This window comes from Branchiostoma lanceolatum, chromosome 14 (genome assembly GCF_035083965.1).
Source record: "Branchiostoma lanceolatum isolate klBraLanc5 chromosome 14, klBraLanc5.hap2, whole genome shotgun sequence".
NCBI classification, from domain to species: Eukaryota; Metazoa; Chordata; class Leptocardii; order Amphioxiformes; family Branchiostomatidae; genus Branchiostoma; species Branchiostoma lanceolatum.
In genome coordinates this window covers 9,433,444-9,454,209 of record NC_089735.1, presented here as the reverse complement: position 1 = coordinate 9,454,209, position 20,766 = coordinate 9,433,444, and the positions used below count along the sequence as shown (strand labels likewise).

Here is a 20,766-nt window from a genome sequence, read left to right as displayed (position 1 = left end):
ATCATCAACGCAATGAAGAGAGATGTAACCTCGGCTTTGAGTACATCTAGAAAATGCGTCGTGCCTCCATTAGCCACCGAAAAGGTACTTAGTGACGTCCATATAAAACAGCAACGTAACATAGTGCCCTTCAACGGGTTGGTGAACTTAGATAACGTAATTAGTGCAACTATAGTAGGATTGAAAAGCGTACTTTGGTAAAATATATTAAGACTGACACGTATGATACCGTGACATTTGAAACTAAATTGCAGCAAATTTATTCACTGCTATCATTTCACCCGTCTTTCTTCTTGGTGATTGCAGTCAATTTGTACGCTTATTTGCCTATCATTATTCAAGCCATCATTTGACATTTATTTGCACATTTCAGTCAGTAAAAAACTCTAAGCATTGCTATCATGTTACGAGGAGTGTTTATTGATAATTCCAGCAATAATTCAGGGACACTCCTTCAGGCATAAAAGGGGTTTCTAGTCAGAATATTTAAATCCTCTGATGCGTTTTCTAACCCATGCCTTTAAGGTGCACACCAACTAAACTTACGCCAAATCCTCTAATATTTCAAATCTAACCGTTCTCTTTGAAATGCAATTCTTCACCAGACTTACTTGCTTGCAGTAGCTGCTATAAAATTCCCTTTAGTTCGCGGAAACATTATGACAACCTCTTCTAGACTTAAGTATTTTCTTTACGAGGGAATTCAAGAATCAAAAACTTGTTTCCCATAGATCTAGATGAACAGTGCCATTAAACGACATTCTTGGGCTACAGTTATCAAATGATATCACTGTCTCTTTGCCAAGTTTGAAAGCCAATTTTAAGGTAGTTCTAAACACTACTGAATTATAGGGCTCAAGACTCCCATATATTCTTGGTGACTCTTATATCTTCAAAGACATAATGCATAAATTCCAAAGCATCAATACGAAGAATTTTATGGTGTCTAGTATGAAGCCACTGTAGACACTGTAAAAGAGTGTACGTGCCTAACATGTCAATTGGGGCATATATAAGGGCTGTGAATTATAACGGCTCCCGTGTGTGTGTTACTATTCCTGTGCATGTCTTAGTAACCATGATGACCGTAGGGTGAACAATCTATCATCTTTCTCAAGCTCTTTCATCTAGATAGGAATCGAAATGACTGAACGTGTGTCTCTTTTCTATGTTTGGCAAGAAAGAAAGATAGAAAACAAATTGAACTTGTTTTCATGCGTTGGCAAGATTTCAAGATACTTCTATCTGTGGTACGCGCACGATGTATGATAAACATTCTTCTATATGTATTATTTTATCGCATCTGTAACTTATCAGACAGGACGTCTTCCCATGGTTGCTTATACAAACTGTCATATTGTTGATTGGTAATCTTAATGTTCAGTACCTTTTTTCGATAAGTTTGAATTGTTTGCTCTTTCTTTAACAAAATGTCAGTTACGGCAGAGTCTGTAGTTGATTTTATTCTTGATTCTGACTGTATTCATACTCATGCTTTTTGTATGCCTTAGGCTGTAGATATGTTCAACTCCAAGAGATGGCACATGTAGTTGGCAGTCATTCATTTTACGGATACTATCAAAGTTTTAGTATCGTCTAAACTTAAAAGCTTTTAGGTGCAGGCAGGGGTATGATACACTGTCTGGGGTTAAGCCGTACTGTCAAATCTACAAAAATGAAGACATGCACTACACGAGACATCCTCGTGATTACGGCATTAGCAACTGTCACGAAACCAAATGGACTGGCTTAGGAACTTGGACACAGTAATCCATCAGAAAGAAGACTGATTGCCGGCCGCATGCCCCAACCTGATTACCAGAATTGTTTTTTTCGTGGCTAATTCTATATTTAGCTTTGGGTTCGACACTGATTGGCTTGAGCGGTGCTCCTAGCTTTAAAGATAGCACAATAGCTTAAAAATTACACCTTTCATAGATAATAATCAACTCCTGCTTTCGGCCATTCAGTTACCAGTTCGATCGTGTTCCGTTCTAAGTCTGGTAAAAAAAAGAAGTCTGTGCCAAATTCTGTATAGGGTGACGCCCATTTCCATTTCTATACCCTTTGGGCCACACAATTGTACTGCCAATAATGAATAATTTAATTTTTTTCAAGATCTGTGGAGAAGGGATGCATACTTTATTTGAGTTTTCTAATTCTACGTTTCAACCCAGCAGATTTGTCTGCAACTTGCCACTAATCGGGGGATGCGCACTTTAACTGGGGTGCGCACTTTATTAGGAAAATACGGTAGTACACTGACCGCAGGGTCCTAGTCCAGTATCGGTTGTGAGTGACATACAGCCATGACTACAGCCCAACTAGCCGAAGGACTAGCCCTGGACGTGTGTGTTTCACTCCCATACTCTCTCTCATAAGACTCGAGTGCCGAACAGAGAATGCAGCATGTACCATTTCTTTACAATCTTTGGTATGACCCAGGCAGGCCGGGGTTTAGACCCGTGATCCCCTGAATGCAAAGTGAACACTCTGCTAAGCTCTTGATCCCAGTGAATGTTGTTTATAACCAAATCACCCTTTTAGCAATTTGCAACTCGGGTGCTGTCAACACGGCTAACCAGTTCCCTCATTCATCAATAGATACATGATTATCTAATCCACACAATCATTCCCTTTCCTTACACGTGTCTCGACCAACCGTTTGAATATTTTCAACGTAAGGGTTGAGAAAATTACAACATATGTGAAAATCATACCAAAAAGAAATATCCCTGTGAGTGAGAAAGTTGTGGTTTTATTTCAGTGCAAATCATTGATATTATTTACGAGAGAACAACATCTTACATGATTATCCAGTCATTTACCATCATGATTCAAGGAAGAACAATATCTTACAAGGAAGTACTCAACGTCTGGTGTGTAAGAGCATTAAAATAGTTTCTGATCGATAACACTCTATGGATTTACGCCCCTTCACGGTTCAACGAAATCCATTGGGCGTTAAGTGTTCTGTAATTGAAGCTATATTTGGTAGTTAAAGCAATCAGAGAACAGAAATAAATAAAAAAAACCTTTTGCTAAAGATGATACTTAGAAAGCCAGCTTAAGGTTCGATAGAATATATTGATTGTTGTTACTGCAAGTTCCTTCAGATTGTAATGTTGAAACCGTGTTTATGAGGCATGAACATTATTTCATTATCTTGATATATCATCAATCATTCATTTATCCTTATCAATTATTCTCATGGTGTATCGAAGCATAAAATCATCTGTCTCTTTCAGCCATGGCTACCTCAAAAACAGCCATTACATTTTATATACAAAATTTCACATTCACCAGAGGTCCCCACATTTTGAATATTCATTGAAATACTGAATTGGTCGGGAGTAGGAATAGTTCGTGGGGCATAGTCCACAAACAAGCATGCGCACATGCCAGTCGTAAGCACGCGGGCCTCCGGGTACAAGGTAGTGAAAAAATGACAAGTTGAACCTCTCTCTAACACGGTATGTGGTACCAAAATTGGGACACTACAACCAATTAAAAGAACACTACCAGCAGCAGGTGCGGTTGGCTCTAATGAATTCCCAGGGCGCAGAGAAAAGTATTTCTACTTCACAAAGATAAAACCGTGCGTCGCAAACTTCAAAGCAGTTCATCTAGCTAGAGCGGAAAATCATTATAGCGCTGGCTCGAATTCACTGATGAAATGAGGACTTGTTAAAGCGAAAATTTTATTATGAAATGAAAGAAATAACACATGCCACTGTTCACAGTAATATAATTTTAGGCCGAATTGGATTCATTTGAGTCAAGGTCACATCTTACGTCTACCGAGAGTACGACACTCGAAGATTGCAATGACCTGGGTGCCAACAGGAGGCAAAAGGAAAAGAGGCAGGCCTAAGAACACCTTACGCCGGACCTTCCTAGGAGATCTGAAAAGAGCAGGAATCCCATGGGAAGGGGCCGAAGAAGCGGCGACCGACCGGTTAAGATGAAAGCATGCTGTCCAGTGTGCCTGCGGCACAGGGGGACCTAAGGTCTAAGGTCTAAGGTCTAAGGTCTAAGGTAAGGATTTATTTGGAAGATTGACAAAAACGTCATCGATTGCTTACGTCTTTTTCCATGACGTGAAAATCATCAAGTTATCATTATCATTCTATTTCTATTACACTATGAAATGAAAGGAATATCACATGCCACTGTTAGCAGTAATATTTTTCTACACCAAATTGGATTTATTTGGAATATTGACAAAAACGTTATAGATTACATAAATGTCTAACATATGTGTTAACATTTTTTCCATGGCGTGAAAATTATCAAATCATCATTCTATTTCTATTACATTACTTTTCGCCTTGTTTTAAGAATCCTATGCAAGAATGACGCATTTTATCACTATAAACTGCAACATCTTTGGGGAATACAAGTTAGATATGTGAAATATCAGCCATCTCCGTGAAAGGTGCCAGATTGTCTGTGAGCGTCACTATGCCATTAACACAAAAACGCGTTTGTGTCTCGCGGCCACAACTTATAATCAAAGCAAAATGGAAAACTCATACCCTTAGCCTAGCTATATGACAAAAAGTCCTTAGGTCAAATAACTCAAATCTGAAAAAAAAAACTTTTATTTTGCACCTTTTTCAAAGGGTAATAAGCAATCTAAATTAGTGACGTTGGTAATAATTTGGGGAAAAAATAAAAGCAACCCTTTATATTACAACTTAGGAGAATACTTTGAATATGTGTACGTAGTGCTTATACCAGTAAGAATAGCAATATATGCGGAAATACCACAATTTGTCTTGATCATTTTGACACGGTCTGATTTAGTATGCGAGCATAGCGAAGTATTTTGATCTCATATGAAAATGGGAGTTGAATTTGACAGGTAAAATATGCGACAACCACAATTTAAAGGACGAAATTCAAAACTCAATTCAAGAATATTTCTTTCTTTACTATGAAACAAAAACATGTTGTAGAGCTCTGCGTTCTCTCAACTAATTTAAACGGGAGACAGCTTGTTTTGTGAGGGATTGAAGGGACGCAATCCAGATGTAACATGTTCGACTTTCTTTTCTGTAAACAATAATGACATGAGCAGAGCCTGAGGACCTCGACCTTTGGAATTTCCACCGACTTATATACAATACCAACGTCTCTCTTAGAAGAAATGATAACCCTGCCCTCACTTGGGAACGCATTGAACATAAAATGCAAATATATTTCCTTGAATCGTAACACTGCTGCACAGAATTGTCATAAAGAGAATATGCCTCAAAAAGTAATTTGCAATAAGGAAATAAATATTAGATTACCTCGAAATATAAAATAAGTATTTCAAATAACCTACACACATCCCTTTAAATCAGATATTCTGCCCACAAGTTGCATTTCTACCACAGTTTAGGATTACGAGACCGTATGACGCCAAGGGATAGTTTAATATATAGACTTACAAAAGCCAAGGAAGCCTTTCAACTCAGAGACACATAAAAGTAAAGCAAGCCTTTCAACTGATGCGAACATCACAGAGCTATACCCTCTGCAAACTTGATACCTGCTATGAAACAAATGCCATGATGCCAGCAGGTACATACTGACGAATGGAAATATTGTATTGATTTGAAACCCAGCTGTGAATGGCCAGTGGCCATTAAGGAAGTAGCAGTAACGTTACCCTTTGTTGACAAGGCAAAGAAAGCGCTGCCTGTCTTTGTTATCATATTCTACATAGCTCGTTGCGATAGAAAATTGTTTACTCTGAAAACCATTTCAGTCTAAACAGTTACGCATTGCATACAAGAAAGAGTTGATAGTATATTTTCTAGCCAGTAGAGTGTACTTACGTGGCTGTTTTGACATAGCTCTCAGTTTTTTTACTGGATATCTCCGAGAAAGAGGTTGGTTCTGCAGAGATGGCTTGTCGTTTGGCCCGGCCCACTTTCTGTGTAGCCGGTCGCAGGACGCATCTGTACTTGTCCAGCTCGCTTTGGAGGCGTTGGATGAGCTGATCTTTCTCTTCCAGCTCGAGTTCGAGCTCGTCGATGAGTTCGTCCCTCTCGCGAAGCTCTTCTATCTTCTCCTGGAGAGCTCGCTGTAGGTCCCGCAGAGTTCCCATGGCGATACGGTACCAGGTCAGCGTTACGGAACGGCCACAGACCGAGAAGCAAACTAACGCCAGTGGGTTACAACAAGCGTTTTTACGCTCGAGTGTTGATCAAGCACTGTCCAAAACCTCACCCTACCTCAGCAAGGTAGCAGAAATACTAGTCTTCGCACCGATGGGTTACTGGATTTCTGCCCCCGGTCACACTCCCACTCTCACCACTACACTGACGTCACCATCAATTACCAGGCGATATATTATGTCGGGAGGCCTGGCTTTCGTTCTGACGGCGGCTTGACAGTCCGTGAGGAGAACGTAGAACGCCTGGCGGGTCGGAATGCCTCCCGAGATTATTTATAAGGGGGCTTACTGGATACGATGAACTACAAAAGCTCTTTTGGCGTCCTTAGCTCTCAGTCCGCATACATTTTTTCCTTGGACGAAGCCCTCTATTGTTGTGAGACATAATGCTTCTGCTATGACCCAGGTCTCTCCCAAATGTTAAAGGTTAAACCGTACAACCCCGCGGCAAGTAAGATGCATTCGCGTTTCCACAAAATCTGCATGCAACTCGAGTCCCTGAAAGGTTGCCGATTACGACATCTGAAATATTGTGACGCTAGTTTACATCAATATCGTTCACGTTACCATGACCGACCGCATGTCCACGTCAAGCCACCAACAGTGCAAGGAAGCGTGTTGACTCAACCCGCTGGTTTCGGCACCAAGCTAGCGGAGACTAATTATCAAATCACGCCCACGGACGTCAAATGGACTGCACTAATGATATTTTGTTTCCATGGCAAAAAACGCATATTGATGTTACGACATACATTTACCATGGAAACTGAAATACACAAATTATCAAGCAGAGCGTTGCTACGTGTTGATTTAATTTAACATTACTTGCCGTCAGGAAAGCGTTAAAAGTGGATCACAGGTACATGGGTTCCAATCCCACTTGGCCCACATCCCACTAGACGGTGCTCTCGCTGCGACCTAAGTCGAATTTGTCTAATCCTTGATTTGATAATTGGAATATCATGCAAAATATAAAAGTACAAGTATGGCTGAAAAGACAGCAAGACAGAAAAAGCGTAAAAGATTCTTCTTTTTTTAATCTACTAAATTCGTTGAGCGCTCTGTTAAATTTTGGGTCGCAGAGAGAGCGCGGCGAGAGTGCGTCCTAGTGGAATTGGGTATGATACGTGAACGTGAACCCTTCACACACGCTACTGGGTTAAGCCCCCCTCTCACTGGACCCGCGGCACGCTGGCGGCCTCGCTGCGTCCTAAACTGGATTTGTGTTACCCATAACTTTATAATGCAAATATCATTTAGAACGTACAAGTATGACCAACAAGACAACAAAACACAAAACTATAGAAGATTCGTTTTTTTGTCGATGAAATTCGTTGAGTGCTTTGTCAATTCGATCGGCCACAGCGACGCCGCCAGCGTGCCGCGGGTCCAGTGAGAGGGGGGCTTTAGGCGTTGTGTAGATTCGGGCCATGTTCAAGGACAGGCAGACCTTGAAGTCACTACACTTCTTGAATACGGAAGTGTTTGATGGATAAAACTGGTGAATTTCAAATAAGGTAGCGGACTACAACTACAGTATACGGATTGAATTTTTTCGCAAGGCGGCGCTTTTCTAGTCACAATTTGTAACATATCCCTGCACGACTAGTGCTTAATTAATATACAATGATACTGAATACGTTTTTAAATATCAAATGACGGGGGAATAAAGAACATGTAAACACATGCAGAATATATGGAAAATGCTTTATATAACGGCATCTGACAAGTTTATATAATGTGGCATAACTGAAAGGCCTTTGGTTGTATAACATAAAAACGCTTTGAAGTCACATACTACGTGATGTGCCATTGTTCAGTGCATTCCAAATTGTACCCCAAAAAATTCCCAATTTTGCGTTTTTAGTAAATTGACAATGCATAGATGTATTTGTATACTATTCTTTTGCCAGTGTGACCTGTACTGAACCCATCCTAGGTATATGTGTACAATAAAGGTCTTCATTCATTCATTATATAAAAACAGCATTTGCCTTTCTTGCACCGAAACAAGATAAACATAAAAAAACGCCTTCATGATGAAACCATAGCGGTTCAAAGAGTACATATCTAAGATGTCGTAGCAATCAATCTGAAAACTTAGTCATCCGGTTTGAACCTCAATGCGCCTAAGGTTGTTCTGCATGTATTAAGTCTATATCGAATTTATCAACCGAAGAATTGCTTTGGCTCAAGGAAAGCCAGTTGTGTAACGTAAAATTAAGGTCGTATTCTGTATATGCAAATTTTACGATCCGTTACATACGTATATACGGGCTAAACTGTCATTCTCAGCTCGTAATAAAAAAAATGATATATATCGTCAAAGTTCATCTTGTCTGACGAATCTAGCAATTCCATTTGCGGTGTAAACAGATAAACTAACCTGAAACCTATGAGTTCGTACGTTGTTTTCAGTCGATATAAAATAAAAATGAAAAAAAAAAACATTCCTTTCCTCGTCCATGAATAATATGAATATCAAATGTGTTATTACAATAAGTCTAGCAATATATGTATGAAAAAAATTGATTCTTTTCCAAAAGCCTCTCCTACCATTTAAAGTCGAAATACGCTTACCTGAGCTTTTGGGAGGAAATAGCGACCTTTAAAAAGGAAATTCCTCAAGTCTTATAATCGCTTCTCCAATACAAGGTTTATCACACGAGTGAAGCGCAGGGGTTTCGAAAATTGTTATTAGTTTTTAAATAACGGTTAGGGTTGTCTCCAACGCTGAATGTTTGGAAGCCGATTTTAAAAATAGATTCCAATCAATCGTTTTTTTGGACGGACGGGGTAAATTTTTGTCCATCTCAAGAAGCTAATTTTCATCCTGGGATGGAGGGAGCTGGGAGGGGTTCTGAAGTCAGCTCTTGGTTAGCATATTTTATAGATCCAATTTATCAGTCTGTTTTTAAAATGCTGCATACAAATGTAGCACTTTTATATGGCATGAATGGCATGGACGAATTTCATACAGTACAAGAGTATGGTTGATTAAAGGACAATTATTCTATGCATAGGCATTTGATGACCTTCTAGAAAAACCTGGAAACAAGTGCAAATTTTGGTAAGCTAATGTCCTAGCATGTTAATACTTCAACTGTACTTACACGACTTAATACTTTAAGTATTACCTAATCGTGGTATTTAAAAGGGTCATATACGATGCATGATAGAGAATAATTTCTATCCCATGCGTTTAGGTAGGCGATTTTAGATTTAGATTAAAAGAAAAGATAATGTTTGAAGTTTTTGACAAAATGTCCATTCCAAACAAAATTCTAGCGTCTAGAGGTGACATTTATAGTTATACACAGTCCCCGGTCATACCACGCATAGCGCGCAGGGAGCATCTACCTACGCGTAGTTCCTGTGCGTACGATTGATTGGTCGGTTATTTTTAAACCCAATGTACTGTAATCCCATCTGCACGCGTGTAGTTTTATTGGTTACGCGTAGTACGACGGTGGGCTATCACACCCCCATTCCGCTAGGGCTGCGACCTCGCTGCGTTCGCGCTGCGACGGTAAATGTGACAGAGCTCTTAACGAATTCCATAGATGAAAATTAATTTTCTTACACTTTGTGTGTTTTGTTGCCATACTTTTACATCTTGCATGTTATTCCAATTATGAAGTCAAGGGTTATACTAATGTTGATGTAGGTCGCAGCGTGGGCGCAGCGCGATCGCCGACTAGTGAATGGGTGCCTTACATAATGTCATGTGCAGTTTACAAGACCCCGCTAATACAAGCAACATCGTTTCAATTAAATGATTTGTACTTTATTGGAAAACCACTATAAACTTGATACAACAAGAATTCTTGTAAACTGAAATCTTGTTCTCATCTCTGTAAGCCAGTAAGGTATCTAATTGTCCTTAAATGACATTTTGTGAAATCGATGATAGGAATTTAGTGTGTAACACATCTGTGATGCATGTATTAGACCTGGTATCCAGTTCTTTAGAACACAGACCTATCCTATAGGCCTAAGGTATGCAATGTTCGAACCCAGGCTTGATGTGTATGTGGACGTTGTTAAGCTATTTCTACGAATTCTATATTGGTGTGCTTTCGTTGGTCTGGAAATGAACTACAGTACGGCTATATAGATATGCGATAGATATGCGAAAATCCTTGTGATTCTGCGACCTTGTTTTGTGTGAATAGTGCGGCGCTGCACCTGTAGCGCCATCGTGCGACTTAGCAAGAAATAGCAGGTAATTTGATATTTCAATTGTTCATGTTTAGTATTCTGCTGTCAGTGTGTGATGGTTTGCAGAAACCAACCGTATGCAAATAGGGCAACAAAAATTATTGTCGTATACGGTCGTGTCCCTGTTTTCTGAAGGGTTCCATACTCAAACCTCAAACTGACCGAGTTCTATATATTAAAGGGGAGGGACCACCAAAGGGACTTTTCAATGCAACACCGTGATGGTTAATCCGTCGAAAACAATCAATTTAAAACACATGTTTCTACATTTCAAACCTCAAATCTTGACCACTCCTGCAAAGCTAGATTTGTTAAATTTCTTTAGGTAAAAAAGGCAGGAGGTCAACACCTGCACTTTAACGAGCTAAAGCCAGACGTTTCAGATGAGACCAGGATTCAACCCCCTATCCTAATATATCAGTCTATTCAGGGTTCAGGGGTCAATCCGATGTCAAAACATGCCAAAGGTCACCTATTTTGGCCAGATTTTCAAAATACACATTCTTCTGTTCTCCCTAACAGAAAACTGGACCATTCTGATCAGAATTTGTCCAGGAAGAAAAATTATTTCAAAAATAAGTAAAGAATATATTAGAGGGTATGCACCGCGCACTCTACTGAGCAGCTCATTAGGTGGTCCCTCCCCTAAAGAACATTACAATGTGCATATGATCGCCACCGCCCTATGAGTCCGAACGACATACTACAGAAGCTATACGGTTACGGGACTACGTAACCACCCCTACACGTGGCACTAGTTAGACATGCCGACCATTTTGCACTTTCAAATAGTGTGACCATGCTGAATGCGAACTATGCGACTCAAACAGACACATCTTTTATACGCTGATTTAAGCAATCCATACTTGATGATACATATCCCTACATTGCTTTTGGCCGTACATGTCTGCCTAGAATACGCAATTTAGTCAAATCTGAAATGTAGATTTAGACTGCAATATAACTTTAAAATGCGACGATGTAATATCTACGATAGCATAAACATTCATCAACAAGTTGATGCTGGCTGCCTAACCTCAAAGAAGATATGTTTAGATGATACTTCCACGAAGAAAGAGTTTTAAGCTTTGACCATGAAATCGTGTAATTTGGTATTTACTCTGATTGAACCAAAGCAATCCTATCTCTATGTGATGGGCAATTTCACCATTATTCCAGCTTGATTAAAGATGACAGCTGAAAAACGTAAAATGGTAAAAAGGTAAGTAAGACAGAATTCAAGCAACAAATTGAGATTGCCATCATTGTTGTGTTGGAGTATTATTCATTTTGCACACGATTTCTTGGAACCGCGTCAAAAATTGCTTAATCGAGTGAACAAAATAATAGAAAGAGCAAACAATCCACAAAAGCAATTACATGCTCCCACCAACCGGGGTGTAGACCTCAGGCCTAGGAAAATTTATGTTTTGTTTCTGATTACGGTGTTGAAAAAATAGGGTCAGTAGATATAGGGTTCTTTTTTCTTTGCCTTTTCAGATTTTGGCCGAAGTGCCGATACAGCACTTTAACAATGTAAAACTGAAATGCCTAAACATCATATTTCAATTTCAAAGGTAACCCAAGCAATATTAGGTCCTGAAAATTAGATTTTGAAATTCAACTTATTTAGTCATTTCTATAAATGATTAGTTCAAAAAACATTATCACAATGTAAAGAAACGTCCATCATGCAAAATATGACGTCACTGTGATGTGAGAACTCACTGGAAATCGTGGCCGGAGTTTTTGTAGGCTCGTGAAACTAAGGGTCTCATCGTACAGCACGATTTTGCGTGGTTTTAAAATGTTCAAAGTATGAAGTTATTAAGAAAATGTGTTAAAACAATGTTAGTAAATGTCACTACCATAACGATTTCAGCAGTTTTTGTTATTTCAATTTTTTGGCCCTAATATTGCTGTGTTGGCCCTTAATACAGATTGTATAAGCACAGAATAGATGAGAATATGTACACAAACGAGGTTTTTACTAGGGTCGGTCGGGTAACCCGAAACACAACATATTTTTTCCTGAGCCTAATAAATTCTCCTCAAATAATCGGGTTGACGTCAGATTTGCAGAATGAAAGCGATCTACCCGCGTCCACATGCCCACATTTGGCACTTCAATCAATTTAAAATGACACTTCGCAAACGAGCTTCTTGTAAAAGACGTGACAGGACTATCAACTGGCTAACAGGTGATAAGGAGTGGTTTCTCAAAACTAAAAATCGTGATATTGACGACGATGGTAAAAAAGGTCTTGAATTACCGTTAACGTACATTGAAAATACAGAAACATTCAACTATTGATGAACAAAGAAATTGCATTAAATGGTACGGAATTGCAACAAAAAGATCTTAAATTGATCATTTTGAGATAATTCTAAAATTTTAGATAACATATAGCTAAGAAAGCGAATATTATTCAAAACATATCTTGTTTTGCTATTACATTTTTGTATAAAGGTTTTGTTCTCTGTAGTAGCTGAACATGATGCATTAAAGTCGTTAAGATGCATTGATTTTTGAAATAACATGGCTAAATTCGATTATGTCCACCACACGTAACGTCCTTGGCCTCCGTGTCCTGAAAAAGTGATTGACGGCCCCCCAGTGGTTGTTATATATGTGCTAGATATCCATTGCCTACGGCGCCAATTTTGATACACACTGGTCATAAATTCCTATGTGTTCCTATATGTTATTTCCGGTTCATAACATTTTGTGGCATTCGAGTGAAATGTCATATCATTTTTCTTTACTTCACGTCGACCTTTTTTCTTTCAAATATCCAGAAGACATTAAGTTTATATGTCATTGAGCATAAAAATCAATCCAATATCAGTATCTTTTTTTAAAACTTGAAGTAGCTGTTGTAGATTTTTTGCTAAGATTTTCGTATTCTTTCGTAGCTGTATTGGTTCCAGAATTGTGGTATCTGTGTTATGCTATATACCATTGTTACCAACGAACGTTTTACACGCAAAGTTTGACAACAAGCATTGTAAAAGACAAATACATTGTTCCATTACCAATAGTATGCTTAAAAAAAAAACTTCTTGGTAAAGGAAGGGGAAGGTATATAGTGGTGTATGACGTACCTTTTTGACTTGATGTATTTTTTGAACTTCTGTTTTGTGACGTCTTGTAACGTCTTCATTGACTGTGGTTCTGCGGAGATGCCCTGTGCGCGCCTCCTTACCGCTGCCGGGCCTGCAGTACCGCTCATGGCCGCTATTCCCGGCTTGAACACGGACTGCGTGTACACGGACAGAACAAAACACACATTTTTACAAACAATTGAAAACTATTTACCTAACTAAAAGCCATAGGGTACGCCACGAACTATCTTTACGGTCTTGTTTGTGTGCAAGGAAAGAATAAAACAAAATGATTATAATCAGATAAGTCATAACATGACGGGGGTGCCACAGACTATCTACACGGACTGTATGTAAAAGGAAAATACACATGTTCATAGCTTGAAAGCGACGGAGGCCGCCACAAACTATCTGCTATATTTGCATGATCCACTGCTCAGTTCTGAGTCACGTGTCTATAATCTACGTCGTATATACAGTGACGTCATAGAAGCGATATATTAATTTCTTGTGTTTGGATTTGCAGTTTAATGAAACGTCTTCTAATTTGAAACGAAAAATATGGCAAGCTTTTAGATGGACCTGTCTCAAATCTGTCTTGTATAATTAAAGACGTACAGACTTCCAATCACCTTTGACCTCTTATGGTGATCGCGTGTTCAAATGCGATTTCCTGAGTCATATCTTTAAACGTTCACAGACAAAGTTTTACAATGATAATCTGAATATCTCAATATATTCAACAAAGACATATTAAATGTGACGATACTTGCTAGGCATTCTACATTACAGGTGTGCTATGGATTGTTATAGTGTATCATCAACACAGCGTATCTTGTCTGTTCACCTGATATTTGTCCAGTTTCGTCTTCAGCTCGATGATCTCAGCATCTTTCCTCTCCAGCTGCACCTGAAGTTCCCTGATCTTCTCATCCTTCTTCTTGAGAAGCTTCTGCATCTCCAGAAGACTTCCCATCTCGGCTGCAAGGAAAAATGCAAATATTTCTAGCAAATCCTTAAAAGACATTGCCGCAAAATGCACTCACAATTCAAAGAAGGCGCAAGGAAGCGCAAGGAAGCGCAAGGAAAAATTCAAATATTTCTAGCATATCGTAAAACATATTGCCTTATGCCTCACTCATATTTCAAAGTAAGCGCAATGAAAAAATTAAATATTTCAAGCACATCGCAAAAAAATATTGCCTTATGGTGCACTCACGTTACAAAGAATGCACAAGGAAAAATGAGAATATTTCTAACAAGTCCAAAACAATATTGTCTTATGTAGCACCCACATTTTAAAGAAAGCGCAAGGAAAGCGCAAGGAAAATTCAAATATTTCTAGAATATCGTAAAAAAATATTGCCCTATGCCTCACTCATACTTCAAACAAACCGCAAGGAAAAATGGAAATATTTCTAACAAGTCTAAAACAATATTGTCTTATGTAGCACCCACATCTTAAAGAAAGCGCAAGGAAAGCGCAAGGAAAAATTCAAATATTTCTAGGAAATCCTAGTAAAAATATTGCCTTATGTTGCACTAAAATGTCAAACGAAGCGCATAAATGTTCTCCTATCAACTTAAATAATAGCCACAATATCATATTACGTGTGTAGGCGTCATTCTGGCGTCAGCAAGCCTGAGACAAATTAATATAGTGCCCCAGAGACCACCCACTCTATCATTAACGTCAAGGGGTGAAAGTTGGTCATAATTGATTGTGGTTGTTTTCTTTTCTTGTCTCTTTTCTCGAGAGTGAACGGGCAAGATGCGGATCTTACTCTATACATTTACATTTATTATGGTATAATAATTATGATTATGATATTTATGAAAATAAGCGTCGTTAGGCGTAATTTGTCTAAAGTAGGCTTCATACGTAAGCTTTTCTTACTTATACATAATGTCGGTGAATTGGTAGATGAAAAACTGCATAGAAACAGCATCCTTACAATTATGATTATGATATTCATAACAACATTAATGAGCGTCGTTAGGATTTATCTTGTTTTAAGTATGCTTCATCAGTAAGGTATCTTTATTATAGATAACGTCACTGGATTGGTAGATGCAAAACTGCACAGAAACAGCATCCTTATAGTTATGATCATGATATTCATAACAATATTAATGAGCGTCTTTAAGCTTTATATGTTTTTAGTGCGCTTCATAGGTATTAAAGCTATCTTAAGGACCCTTACTTATATATAATGTCACTGAATTGGTTGATGCAAAACTGCATAGAAACAGCATTCTTATAATCATGATATTCATAACAATATTAATGAGCGTCGTTAGCCTTTGTGCTCCATAAGTAAGCTACCTTAAAGAGCCTTACTTATAGATAATTTCACTTAAATGGTAGATGCAAAACTGCATAAAAACAGCAAACACGTTTGTCGTATTTCTACCCATTAACATTGTGCATTTCTGTCATGTCCCTAAGAATATACGATGGAGACCACTTTGTATTCAAGTGAGAGACAACAGCACTATTACCTACCTGCCTAACTGCGAGCCTTAATCAGTGGGAGTGATTATAGGATCCAACGAACCAAATCAACTCTAAAAATCGATTGCCTCCAAGCCTGGCAGGGCCGTTCGAATACCTTTTTGATGAGGAGACAGCCGCAACACAGCCAAATGGTCCTTCGCCTGAGTACCGTTCAATAATGTCTATCAGATACATTTTTATACATCACTCTGACGCATAGACGTGACTGAGTTTGAATTCAACGGTTTCCATTGACGTCATTAAATCAGTCTTCCGCCCGACGGGGCTCGAATTCGAAGTGAATATCTATGAACAATCTCGTGTAACCGAATATGGTGATGGAGGTATAGAATCCAGAGACAGCTTTCGTAGACACGTCATACATTTTCAACGGGGATGCAAAGTTATATTTTTCGTTTGATGACTAGGCTTTGGATATAGGGATAGGATATAAGGCATTCTTTCCAAAATGACGCCACAAACAAGCTTGCACATAAAAATGATGGAGAGACAGTTATCTTTACGTAGCCGTAACAATGAACATCATTTAAAGAAAGTCGCTGTACTTTTGTTGTGTCAATAAAGATTTCTATATAAAAATCCAAAACGTTTATGTCTTACAGGCCATCTATTGAGACTGCAGAAGAATTCTGCCATGACGATTTACTATATGCTCATACTATTGTTTGCTCTTATTCTGTGTATGTATGATCATGCATGGATTGGTGTTCCTCAAGTATCAAAACGGGGGGGGGGGGCAGAAGCATGACCATTGAAGTCGACGTCAGAAAAACCCAGTCACAAACTTTCTGGAGAAGTTTCTGCCAATACATGGATTGCAACATCTAAATCCGTTCCTATTGCTTCCACTGATAAATGTTAATAAATCATGCTTGCAGTTCAAACCCAACCACCCCCCCCCCCCCCCCAGCGTGGGGCATCAAATGGAATAAGCTGCAACACGACATCGCAACATGAAATATTCAATGGCTGTATCATCTTGGTTACGAGAGAGATATCAGTTTTAATCTCATATCTCATATCTACGTGTGTTTGACGCACAAAGTTAGGACCCACCGTAAAAGCGTCGTGATCTTTTTCCGCTGGGATGTATGTAGGGGTCATTTTAAGAGCGATGCAGTAGGAGTTAGAATAGACAGGCGCACTTAGGAAGTACGTCTGATGAGACAAGGGCTAAGATACGCTGGTCACTCAGGTCACAAATCTATAGAGGAGAACCAATTCGCGGAAGGAACCTCTTATGGGAGGCTTTTTATTTACACATATCTCAAGAGGATGCTGATCTTGAATGCATGGCTGTTACTCTGACTGAGAGTGGATAGTAATTGTTCATAGCCAACAAGAAATGCACTATCGGCACTCTTCGCAAAGATGTACTAGACACAATGCATTGGAATGAAAAGGCCAATATGGGGTATATCATACAAAACTTTGGGAAAGAGTATGGCAGTTAAACACAAACCACTACCAGTGGACTACCCTCCTGCTGAAGTGAATGCATAAAGTTGTGTGGCCCAATGGCTACTGAAACGGAGGTGGGTGCCGCCCTATGCAACATATAGGTGCGGAAAGAAACTTTGACATTGACATCCAAAACGGATGAGAAAATGATATTATGAAAATAGGTATGATATATAAAATCTATGCAAAGATTCAAACTTTGAAAATTAAAAAAAAATACTTTGTGACCCATTTTGTCCCTTTTGCAGTTGCTTCTATTTCAAATGATTTTCAAATGATTAGCTGTAACGAAGTCAGTTTTTACATTTTGTCCTTCGGAGTTGAAGGGTAGCAAAACAATTTTATGGCCCTTGGAGTCATTCATTTGTAGGAAAATTCATTCTATATTTTCAATTATTTTAGTATAGATATCACACTATATAGGTAAATCTCTCAAACGTATTGACGGAAGTAACAAATAAACATTGTTGGAAGTTAACTAAAAGTACAAAGTTCTGAAAAATAATTTGCAAATACGCATACATGTACGCGTATGCATTTCTCCTTGTTTTTAAGTTTCGTAACATGGACCAAAATGGAACATTGTAGACATGTTCACTCACTGAATTTGAGCCAAAAAGTGCCAAGCCAATTATAAAATCCATAACTCTTTATGCCTGTGACACGGAGTTTATTACTACACATATTCTGTAGTCAAATACGATTTGTGTCTATATTACAATGGGGAATTTGGGTGTGTTAGAGGCTCAAAAACAGGCCTTTTCAATAGTTGAACCAATAGATCACACATGACAATTTGAGCCGTCTCTAAGCCCACTGCCGTCCTACAAGCCTACCCTACCCTTTTCCGACCGTAATTGCTTTTCATAAAATTTCAATCATATTAGACTCAAAGACGTCCAACTTAACCCTTGTCCTGCTGGATTTCTAGAGCAAAAATATACCTCTAATGCTGAAGTGCCCAGACACCTTTGAAACAAATGGTACCAGTTTAATATTGCTCAATTTTAGTTACTACGCTTTCCAACAACCCCGCGGGTACAACGTACGCATTCTAGAAATACCCGCAGCCCGACAATTGTCAGGGCTAGCATTCAGAACAAGTAACGTTACATGTATGTGCAAACCGACAATTGTCGGGCTAGGCTCAGCAGGACTAGGGTTTTGATATCAAAGCGAAAACGGTGTGAAGTCAACCATGGAGCTATCGTGACGGCGTCCGCCTAGTACTTGAACGGACACGACAGTTTTCTCCAATCATTTTGACATAGCGTGCTGTTTGCAGATAGTTTGGAACCAAAGACAGGTGTTTGGAATAAGGCCATTTGACCTACATCAGCATTTGAACAATCTGACTGATGGGTTCCAATGTACACTGCACGAAATGGTTAATCTCCAAGCACATATATCAGTGACAATGACAGTATCCAACTGGCAAAAGCAGTATTATTGGCCAATGATACTGCTTTTGCCCTTTGGGTACTGTCATTGCCACCATAGATCTGCTTGGAGATTACGAAATAGCCTCGGATCCTGACGTATCCGGATATGGAAAATGGGGAATCGTGGCGGTATTGTACAGCTAAGTTTTACCTGCATAAACCTGTGTGATATATTGTGCAAGTGGTACCTTGAGCCCTAATATATGGATGTCCCCCAGCCTGTCGGGAAATGGATTGCTTAGCCACATAACGTCAGTATCATGTCTAATGGGGTGTGAACTTGTAAATATTGAAAAGTACAATACGGCCCCGTATCTGTTCGGATTCTTTCGCATCTTAGGTTCCGGATCCCCGTATTCCATGTCCGTATATACGTCAGGATCCGAGGCCATATCGTATAGTATATGTAGTTTGACGGACGGTTAGGTAGGATCAATGGCAAACATCGTATAACGCAGTGGTAGCTATGGCAATTACATACAGGTAGTCATCAAATTTAACACGAACCACAATTCAACAAGATCCCTCTGGAATTATGAAGTTTCCAACATATCACATATCATACATTTCAAAAAAGAAGCCTTGCGGGTGTAAAGAAAGGAAGTAATAGTTGCATTTCTATTTTACAAACTGTATATATCCACAATTATAACGCTTCCAATAGTTATTGTATCATATATCACACAAGTCAGAAAAGCCTGTGATAAAGCGTGGTTTTATGTAGTGTATAGCCAGATATGGTTTTTCGATCATGTTGAAATTAGGACGTTTCCAGCAACGGATGTATGATATATCACACAGGTAAGAGGGCATTGCGGCAGATCGTAGATAAAAGTAGTATGTAGTCTCATATATCTTTTTTTCATTTCTTAATTGCGTGTCTCCATGATCCAGAATTATGGCGCTTTCAACACAGAATGTATCATATATCACACAAGTCAACGAAGCCTGCGATAGAGCATTGGTTTACGTCGAATGTAATCGGATATGTTTTTTATTTCTTAATTGCCTGTCTATTAAATCAGGATATTTTCAACCGTACAACATTTTCCTTCTACTTTCGTCATATCAGACTCGTTGCATAATAATTCTGTTTACCAATTTATACATTCATCCGTTACAATTGTTGTGCAATAAATGTTGAAGCGTCTTTGATACACGCGCCAAAGAATCTTGCGGTGAAACATTGGCGTACGTGTGTGTAAGTACGTCTTCAGGCTGTTTTTCGACACTTCCTGCGCCGGTTCTTCTGAAGTTGTGACGATGTTTGATAGTGCAGGAAATTGGATACACGTACCCATTCATGCGAGTTGCTCGTTTATATGGAGAACTTATCTTACTCTTGCTGTACCCATCATGAAAGAGTTAGCAAAGGTATTCCATGCGGGGGGAGCTACGTGTATAATACACAATATAAGGTTGCGATGAATTCGTATGTGCGCCTTATCTATGTCTCAATCTATCTATCATCATCTATCTATCCATCGTTCTATCCATCCATATGTCTACTTATCCATCTTTCTATCTATTCATCGTTCTATCCATACATATGTCTACTTATCCATCTTTCTATCTATCTATCGTTCTATCCATCCATATGTCTACTTATCCATCTTTCTATCTATCTATCTATCCATCTTTCTATCTATCCATCTTTCTATCCATCCATATGTACACTTATCCATCTTTCTATCTATCTATCCATCAGTCTATCTATCCATCTTTCTATCTATCCATATTTCTATTTATCCATCTTTCTATCTATCCATCTTTTATCCATCTTTCTATCTATCAATCTTTCCACATATCCATATTTCCATCTCTCTATCTATCTTTCTATCTATCCATCT

General features: G+C 38.8%; 1 protein-coding gene across 7 annotated transcripts in view; it reads right to left on the bottom strand.

The window, feature by feature from the left end:
- The window catches only part of LOC136448273 (cGMP-dependent protein kinase 1-like), a 92,344-nt gene that overhangs the window by 11,937 nt on the left and 59,641 nt on the right, over positions 1-20,766 (bottom strand). For 6 of the 7 annotated variants that reach the window (XM_066447607.1, XM_066447606.1, XM_066447605.1 and 3 more), the window contains 2 exons: positions 14,343-14,476; positions 13,496-13,650 (listed from right to left, as the gene is read on the bottom strand). In XM_066447607.1, coding sequence (XP_066303704.1) covers positions 13,496-13,650; positions 14,343-14,476 — 289 coding nt within the window. Of the gene's footprint in view, positions 1-5,828; positions 6,634-13,495; positions 13,651-14,342; positions 14,477-20,766 lie in introns of those variants that run through there. The other variant, XM_066447609.1, reaches the window with a different exon arrangement.